We start from the raw sequence: 9535 nt of genomic DNA, 5'->3' as shown, positions 1-9535 counted from the left end.
TTGCTGAAAAAGGAAAAATGAAACAGTCACGAGAAATACAAACTCTTTAATAAAAGAGAAAAGAGACGGTTGAAAAGAAAACTTACGTGCAAAATTCCACTTTTCAGGGAATGTCATGTTTTCTTCACCTACTAACCCTATCGTGGGAGCAACAACAAATTGGGCATACCAGTGTCACGACCTGGATTTTCCACCCTCGGGAGTCGTGATGACACCTATTAGTAAAAGCTAGGCAACCAACCATTTGAATTATTTACCCTTTTCCCATTTTAATCCTTTAAAAATTATGAACCAACATTTTATAAATAGAGGAATTTAATAAGCAGAAGAACAAAATATAACCATTTAAATATTACCAATACAAATCCTTAAATATAACTACCCAGAACTGGTGTCATAATTTCACAGACGGTCTGGGAATATTACAAATAAGGGTCCGAAAAATAATTACACTGTTGTCTCTGAAATACATAAATGAAATAGGATGAAAGGATAGAAGGAGACGCCAAGGCCTGCGGACGCCTGCAGGACTAGCTCGGATCTCCGAATGGACTGAAGGCAGTAGGGGTGTTCAAACCGAACCGGAAAATCGCACCAAACCAACAAACCAAACCAAACCGATTAAAAAACCCGACTAGGTTTGGTATTGAGTAAGAAAATCCGAACCAAACCGACATATAAATATATAAATTTTATTTATATTTTTAAGACTTTATAGTGAATTTTCTTTAGAAAATGTAGAAATATTTGGGATCCTCTCATGTATTAGCCTTGAGAGCGTAAATTAACGAAAAATTATTGTTAGACGACTAAGAAATAACTATCATGTGTTACTAAAAAAATTCTCCCATTAGAATGTTTTAATAGATCATATGTTTGTCAATTATTTTCCATATTTACTAAACATATATGCACTTATCAAAGCTTTATCTATAATTTAAACAAAGTAAGATTGAAATAATATTCATGTAACAAAAAAAATAGAAAACCCGACAAAACCGAACCAATCCAAACCGATATAGTTGGTTTGGTTTGGTTTTGATAAAAAGCGAACCAACCAGGTCCATGTACACCCAAAGCTAAGGTCCATAAGCTCCAGTACCGGGATCTGCACACAGTGCAAAGTATAATATCAGCACAACCGACCCCATGTGCTCGTAAGTGCCTAACCTAACATCGGCGAAGTAGTGATGAGGCTAGGACCAGACTACCAAATAAACCTGTGCAGTTAAATCATATACAACAGAAAATAAAGGCAAAAATGTACAGTTAAGGATATGAGGGGGAAACATGCTGCGGGGAACATCAAGTAATAGCATAAGAACATCAGATAAATATAAGGAACACCAAAGTTCAATTATCAACAAGAGTCAAAAATAAAATACAAGTGCACGACATCACCATTCGTGCTTTTACTCTCGTCCTCACCATAAAATCAATAAAATCGGCACGACATCACCCTTCGTGCTTTTACCATATATAAACATGGCACGGAATGATCCTTCGTGCATTATCACTCATATCATGGCACAGAATTGTACATCGTGCAGCACGACATCACCCTTAGTGCTTTAACCTTACAAAATCGTCACAACATCACCCTTCGTACATTAACACTCTCTCACAAATATCATGCACGACATCACCCTTCGTGCTTTAACACTCTTCCTTACCCAAACAACAATCTCAAAGCAATAAGGGCAAGGGAAACAATAAAATCACAATAAGATCCCGGCAAGGGAACAATAGTACAACAATCAAATCCCGGCAAGGAAAAATAATATCAAAACAATGACATCCCGGCAAGGGAGATAACATTAAAACAACAATATCCCGGCAAGGGAGACAATATCATAATACTCTTTTCTTTTTCACATTTACTTCACAACTCAATTCACAATTTGAGCCAATGCTCTATAATGTTCAATTGCCATTTATACTTCCACAAATCATTTTACAACTTGAGCCAACGCTTTTCAATGTTCAAATACTAATATTACTTCCACAAGACTTGCTCAACAATAGAAATTATCACATAAAGCATGAACAATACAAACGGAGTCACATTAAACATAGTATAAGACTCACGGGCATGCTTGACACCAACGTATAGATACTCGTATTCATGTCGTACTCAACAACTAACACATAGCAAATAGGACACAACTCCTAATCCCTCAAGTTAAGGTTAGACCAAACACTTACCTCGATGCCACGAACACAATGCAAGCCTCCACTACCGCTTTACCTCTTGATTCCACCACCAATTTGCTTGTATCTAGCCACAAGTTACTTAACTATATCAATAAATGCTAAATGAATCAATTCTAACGCATGAAAATAAGTTTTCCAATGATTTCCCCAAAACGTCAAAAATCGACCCTGGGCCCACATGGTCAAAACCCAAGGTTTGAACCAAAACCCGATTACCCATTCACCTACGAACCAAATATATAATTTTCTTTGAAATCAGACCTCAAATCGAGGTCCAAATCCCCAAAATTTGAAAAACCTAAGTTCTACCTAAAACACCCAATTTCCCCCATGAAAACCCTTGATTTTGAGTTGAAATCATGTGAAAAGATGTTAAAGATTAATGAAAACGAGTTAGAAATGACTTACAATCGATTTATAAGAGTACTTGTCTTTGAAAAATCGCCCAAAGGTGTTTAGGTTTTGAAAAGGTTTGAAAAATGAAAGATTTTCGGCTAAGTTATGATTTTGCCGGTTGCAGATGTCGCATTTGCGACCATGGGCAATTCCGGTCACCTTCACAATTGTGAGGGACCTGTAGCATTTGCGACATCGCAATTGCGAGGAAGGTCGCATTTGTGACCAAGGCCTGCCAGCCCAGTCTTCACAAATGGGAATGTTTATTCGCAAATGCAAGCTCGAAATTGCAAGTCAGGCTTCGCAATTGCGAAGCTTGCAGACCTGCAACACGCAGCAGTTTTTCCTAAGTTCAATTTCACTCTGTGGCATATCCAAAAGTCACCTGAGCCCTCTAGGCTCCAAACCAAACATGCACGAAAGTCCAAAAAATCATACGGACTTGCTCGTGCGGTAAAATCATCAAAATAACATCAATAACTATGAATTTAGCATCAAAATCAAAGAAAAATCTCATGAACTGTTAAGTTCCATTTTTATCAACTAACAGTCCGATTCATGTCATATCAAGTCTGTTTCTTACCAAATTTTACAAGCTCGACTTAAATACCATATAAGACCTCTACCGGGCTCCAAAACCAAAATATGGGCCCGATACCATCAAATTCAAACATTCAAGTTCCCAAAAACTCTTAAAATTTCAGTTAAACAATTTTCTTCAAAAATTCATTTCTCGGGCTTGGGACCTCGGTATTTGATTCTGGGCATACGCCCAAGTCCCATATTTTCCTACGAACCCTCCGGGACCATCAAATTATAGGTCCAGATCTGTTTACCTAAAATGTTGACCAAGTCAACTTAAATTCATTTTAAAAGCACAATTTATCATTTTTTCACAAATTTTTACATAATGGCTTTCCGAATACATGCCCAGACTACACACATAAATCGAGGTGAGACAAAAAGGAGGTTTTAAGGTCTCGGAATACTTAATTTATTTCTAAAACAAGTGATGACCTTTTGGGTCATCACATTCTCCACCTCTAAAATAATTGTTCGTCCTCGAACGTACATAAGAAAGAAGTACCTGAGTCGGAGAAAAGATGGGGATAATGGCTCCACATGTTGAACTCAGACTCCCAGGTTGATGCCTCAATAGTCTGACCTCTTCACTGAACACGAACAGAAGGAAACTCTTCGATCTCAACTAATGAACCTACCAGTCTAGAATAGCTACCAGCTCCTTCTCATAGGACAAGTCCTTTTCCAACTGGACAGTGCTGAATCTAACATGTGGGATGGATCGCCGTGATACTTCTGAAGCATGGACACATGAAACACTGGATGCACGACCGATAAGCTTGACAGCAACGCAAGTCTGTAAGCTACCTCTCTCACTCGATCAAGAATCTCAAAAGGACCAATGAACCTAAGGCTAAGCTTGTCCCTCTTCCCAAATCTCATTACACCCTTCATAGGAGACACCCGAAGCAATACCCGCTCGCCGACCATAAATGCCACATCACGAACCTTATGGTCGACATAACTCTTTTCCCTGGACTGAGTTGTACGAAGCCTATCCTGAATGATCATGACCTTGTCCAAGGCCTTGTGTAATAGATCCATACCCAACAACCGAGCCTCTCCCTGCTCAAACCATCTAACCAGCGATCGACACCGCCTACCATATAAAGCCTCATAAGGAGCCATCTGGATACTCGACTGGTAGCTGTTGTTGTAGTCAAAATCCGTGATAGGTTTTCAATATCTTTGCCTTGTGTTTTGATGATCTAACAAACTTGATGTCAAGGACCAGATAGGGTACCTGACTCACTTGGACTGCATTGCATTTAACGGATTCCAGCTAAAGGTGAATTGCTACAGCTTTAGGAGAAAGGAAACTAAAAAAGGACCTGATACCCTTGTGGTTTCCTCATAGCAGTATAAAGTTAATTGGACACAACTGGAAATGAAGTAACTGCCTGCACTATTTCTGCCGCACTGTACTATTTCCAGTGCCCACTCATTCCTTGACCAATTAAAGTGCTCACATCATTTCAAGTGATGTGATCAAGGTGTACCAAAAATAAGTTTATATTAAAGCATCACTTGAATGCTTCAGTTTCTCATTCAAGCATTTTGCAAAAATAGAGAAATCAATCCTCACAAGCTTGAAGAACAAAGTTGAACGCAGCTACGGACCAGTTCCTAAAGTTAGCATGTTTTTGTCTTTAGTTGAGTTGTAACTTTGTGATTGTACTTATTGTATCTCCTAAATTACTTAGCTATAAGCGTTGATTAGGAGTCCTCTCGTAAAATCCGTAAACTCTTTGAGTTTATGTTGTGACTAGGTTTAGTCATAAGCAAAAGCCTTTGTAGTTGTAGAGTGACAAAGTGGCTTGTGGTGAGAGCATCACAAGTTAGTAAACCACAGGTTAGTTGAGTTAAATTCTTTGTAATGGAGTCATTACAAAGTAGCTTGTAATAGGTTTTTACAAGTTAGTGAAGTTGAAAGCCTACTGGTGTAGGTCGTGGTTTTTTGGTCCCCTTATGTGGGATTTTTCCACGTAAAAATCCCGTGTTTTATTTACTTACAGTTTATTAGCATTCTCAGTAGAATCTCGTAGAGGACTAGGTACTCTACTATTTGGTGGACTCATACAAACTAACAATTGGTATTAGAGCAGGTTTTTCCTATCAGGCTAACACCTAGGAAGGATCCTTATGGCTGCTCCACCAAATTTTGAAGAAGGTCAATCTACATACCGGCCACCCAGGATCAATGGACAATACTACGGGTGGTGGAAAACAAGAATACATGATTTTATCATGGCTGAGGATTTTGAGTTATGGGATATCATATGCGATGGCCCTTATGTTCCAACAAAGGTACTAGAAAAACTTCCATTTTCAATGGCAAAAACCAGTGAAGAATACATTGACGAAGACAAAAAGGTAGTAGAGAAGAATTTTCGTGCCAAGAAGATTCTAGTATGTGGAATAGGACCTGAAGAATATAATAGAATTTCTACATGCGACACTGCCAAGGAGATATGGGAAGCCTTGCAAATAGCTCATGAGGGAACTACCCAAGTAAAACAGTCTAAGATCGATATGCACACTACCGAGTATGAACTCTTCAGGAGGAAGGACGATGAATCTATTCAAGATATGCACACAAGATTCACTTCTATCATAAATGAGTTACACTCACTTGGCGAAACCATTCCTAGAAACAAGCTAGTGAGGAAAATCCTTAGTACTCTGCCTAGCCCATGGGAAAGCAAGGTGAATGCTATTACTGAATCAAAGGATTTGCAGGAGCTGACCACAAAAGAGCTTATTGGAAATCTGAAGACCTACGAGATGAAGAAGAAGATAGACAGTGAAAGAACAGAACCAAAGAAAGAAAAGAACCCGGTACTCAAAGCTGATAGCAATGACTCAAGTATGAAGACATTGGCATAGCTTACTTGACCAAAAGGTTTCAGAAGATGGTTAGAAGAAATGGAGAAATACTAAAAAGGGCCAGCTCTAGAAAACTAAAAAACTATGATCTCTGTCATAAGTGTGGAAAGCCTGACACTTCATCAGAGACTGTCCTCTCTTGAAGCAAGAATTCTCCCAGAACAACCCTAAAAAGGAAGTTAAGAGGAACCCAGTTCCTTTTAAGGACTTCAAAAGAAAAAGATCTGCTGACAATGTGATGAAACAGACTCTTGCAACATGGGGAGATTCCTCTGGTGAGTCTGAAGATGAAACTGATGCTGGTGATTGTTCCATGATGGCAGTTGAAGTCAAGGAAAATGGATATGACTCAGCCTTTGCTTTGATGGCCCAATCAGATGATGATGAAGACGATGACAACAAGGAGGTAAATTTCAGGGATGTTCAGAGAAATCTGAAATCCTACTCTCCTAAGAAACTCATATCTTTAGCTAGTGTATTGATTGATGCCTAGCATAGCCTTGTGGAGGATAGAGATTCCTTGACCGTAGAACTAGGAGAAGCTGAACAAACTAGAGATGACTTAGTGGCTGTAATTATTGACCATAAGGAAACCATTGAAAAATTCAAAAAGGAAAGAAGTGATTGCATGATAGTAATTGCAGACCTAAGGGAATCAATACAGATACTAGGAACTAAATCAAAACCTGAAAATTCTGGAAAAAGAAAAGAGATAGCTAGTGTAGAATACATTAAGCTTGAAACTGAGTTGAAAGTTGCGAGAACTAGGGTATGTGTTGAAATTGAAAAAAACAAGAACCTCCAAACTGATCTAGAAAGAGTAAAAAATGATCTCGAAAAGTTCTTAAAGTGGACCTGGTCCTCAGAAGCCAACACTTTCATGCACACAAATAATGGTGGAAACAGGCAGGCAATAGGGTTCCAAAGGGAGAAAACCCCTTACAACCCACACAACAAGTACGTCACTTTCTATGATAACTGGCCATGTACCCAATGTGGGAATAATGAGCACTTCAAAGAAAATTGCCTGGCCAGGGATCAATCTATTCAGAAAAACAACGTGTTTGCTAAAAAGATGACTACAAAGAAGGGACCAGGTTCCACTCACAAAAAATGCACATTACCTACATGGACTAAGAGAGCTCTTATTCATCCTCTTGCCTACTATGAGGGACCCAAACTTGCTTGGGTTCCTAAAACTACCTCTTAATCTCCTTGTGCAGGGAACAGTGAAAGGAAGCGGTCAACAATGGTTCATGAATAGTGGGTATTCAAAACACATGACTGGGAACACCATGGACTTTCTTTCACTAAAAGCCCTGCAAGGAGGGAGTGTATCCTTTGGAAATGGGAAAAAGGGGTACATTCTTGGAGTTGGAAAAGTTGGGAAGTCACTCACTCATTCTATTGAAAATGTGTACTATGTCAATGGCCTTAAGTACAGTCTCCTGAGTGTCTCCCAAATCTGTGATAAAGGAAACAAGGTAGAATTCTTGTCCAAAATATGTACAGTCACTGATATGGTAACTGGTGAAGTGGTACTTGTGGCCAAAAGATACAAGAATATCTATGTTGCTGATTTCGAGTCCTTACAAAGTAGTGATCTGAGTTGTCTGAAAGCTATTGATGATGATGCTGAACTATGGCACAGAAGATTGGGCCACACAAGTTTTTCTCTTCTGAACAAACTAATTCAGAAGCACCTGGTCCATGGTCTACCCATGTCAAAATTCAAGGTGCAAAAGATCTGTGATGCATGTGCTAGAGGAAAACGTGTGAAGTCCTCCTTTAAGTCTATAAGGGATGTGAACACCTCAAAGCCACTAGAGCTTCTGCTTATGGATCTATGTGGTCCTATGAGAGTGCAAAGCAGAGGAGCAAAAAAGATACATTTTTGCGATAGTGGATGACTACTCCAGATTCACATGGACTTTGTTTCTCACAACTAAAGATGAAACCGTTGAAGTGTTTGTGGCTTTTGTGAAGAAAATCCAAGTGAAAATGGAGTCTAGAGTCGCATGCATTAGATTAGATCATGAGACAGAATTTGACAATGTAAAATTTGATGAGTTCTGCAATGAAAATGGCATCACTCACAACTTCTCAGCTCCCAGAACTCCCTAGTAAAATGGAGTAGTAGAAAGGAAGAACAGAACTCTAGAAGAGATGGCAAGAACAATACTAATCGATAGTGGAATTGCAAAGAACTTTTGGGTTGAAGCTGTCAACACTGCCTGCTACTTGGTGAACTGGTGCATGATCAGATTACTTCTGAACAAAACCTCCTATGAATTGTTGAATGGAAGGAAGCCCAAGCTGACTCACCTACGAACATTTGGGTGCAAATGCTATGTTCTCAACAATGGAAAGGATCAGCTTGGTAAATTCGATGCCAAGAGTGATGAAGGAATATTTCTGGGCTACTCTTCTCAAAGCAAGGCTTACAAGATATATAATAAGCGGACTCAATGTGTTGAGGAAAGTGTTCATGTTATTTTTATGAGTTTTATCCATCCTATGAGAAGAGTTCTGAAGAAGATCAAGATGGAGAACCCTTACTAGTTCCTGGTGAAGTCATTGACATGACAAACGGAAAGGCAGAGTCAAGTGAAAGAGCTGATTGAAGACAATACTCCATCATCTCCAATGGAACCAAGTACTTCAATTACAACCATTGAAGCTAAAGAAAGAGTGGTTGATGCAGTGCAGGGAACTCCATTAGCACCTGAGAGAAGAACGCAGGAAAACTAGCCAAACACACCACATCCTCTCAAAATGAACCTCATACTTCTAACTAGAGGCACCAAAGCTCTCATCCGATGGACAACATTATTACTACTGTAGATTCCGGAGTACAAACCAGGTCAAGAGCCATAAATTCACTTGCCTTCTCAGCTTTTCTCTCTCATATAGAACCCAAGAATATCAAGGAAGCCTTGAAAGATGCATATTGGATTACAGCATGCAAGACGAGTTACATCAGTTTGAAAGGAATAATGTTTGGCACCTGGTACCTAGACCCTCAGATCGAACCATTAAAGGAACCAGGTGGGTATTCAAAAACAAGCTTGATGAACATGGAATTACCATAAGGAACAAGGCCAGGCTAGTGGTACAAGGCTATAATCAGGAGGAAGGGATTGACTATGATGAAATGTTTGCTCCGGTTGCCCGTATGGAAGCTATTAGAATTTTAATCACTTTTGCATCTCATATGGAATTCACCTTGTTCCAAATGGATGTCAAAAGTGTATTTTTGAATGGAATTCTTAAGGAAGAAGTCTATGTGAAGCAACCTCCAGGGTTTGAATGTCATGAACACCCTGAATATGTGTTTAAACTAGACAAAGCATTGTACGAGCTGAAGCAGGATCCTAGGGCTTGGTATGAAAGGCTGTCAAAGTTCCTCTTGGAAAATGGCTTTAAGAGAGGGAAAATTGACAACACTCTGTTCTTA

The 9535-nt window shown here is 39.2% G+C and overlaps 1 protein-coding gene across 1 annotated transcript; it reads left to right on the top strand.

The window, feature by feature from the left end:
• Positions 1-5439: 5439 nt before the first annotated feature.
• On the top strand, positions 5440-7288 carry LOC138870486 (uncharacterized). The gene is made up of 3 exons (XM_070148295.1): positions 5440-6030; positions 6224-6484; positions 6572-7288. The coding sequence occupies exons 1-3, from the start codon at positions 5440-5442 to the stop codon at positions 7286-7288; spliced, it is 1569 nt and encodes a 522-aa protein (XP_070004396.1).
• Positions 7289-9535: the final 2247 nt, after the last annotated feature.

Source organism: Nicotiana sylvestris, chromosome 6, assembly GCF_000393655.2.
Source record: "Nicotiana sylvestris chromosome 6, ASM39365v2, whole genome shotgun sequence".
NCBI classification, from domain to species: domain Eukaryota; kingdom Viridiplantae; phylum Streptophyta; class Magnoliopsida; order Solanales; family Solanaceae; genus Nicotiana; species Nicotiana sylvestris.
The sequence above is the reverse complement of the archived record's forward strand: the minus strand, read 5'-3'. Positions and strand labels throughout refer to the sequence as shown.

What these genes read in the sequence shown, in the direction of transcription:
- LOC138870486 (XM_070148295.1), top strand. Translation starts at nt 5,440, where the DNA reads ATGGCTGAGGATTTTGAGTTATGGGATATCATATGCGATGGCCCTTAT. An exon ending in CAAAGAAAGAAAAGAACCCG is followed by an intron (nt 6,031 to 6,223) that starts GTACTCAAAGCT and finishes CCTCTCTTGAAG; the next exon opens with CAAGAATTCTCCCAGAACAA. An exon ending in AAGACGATGACAACAAGGAG is followed by an intron (nt 6,485 to 6,571) that starts GTAAATTTCAGG and finishes ATTGATGCCTAG; the next exon opens with CATAGCCTTGTGGAGGATAG.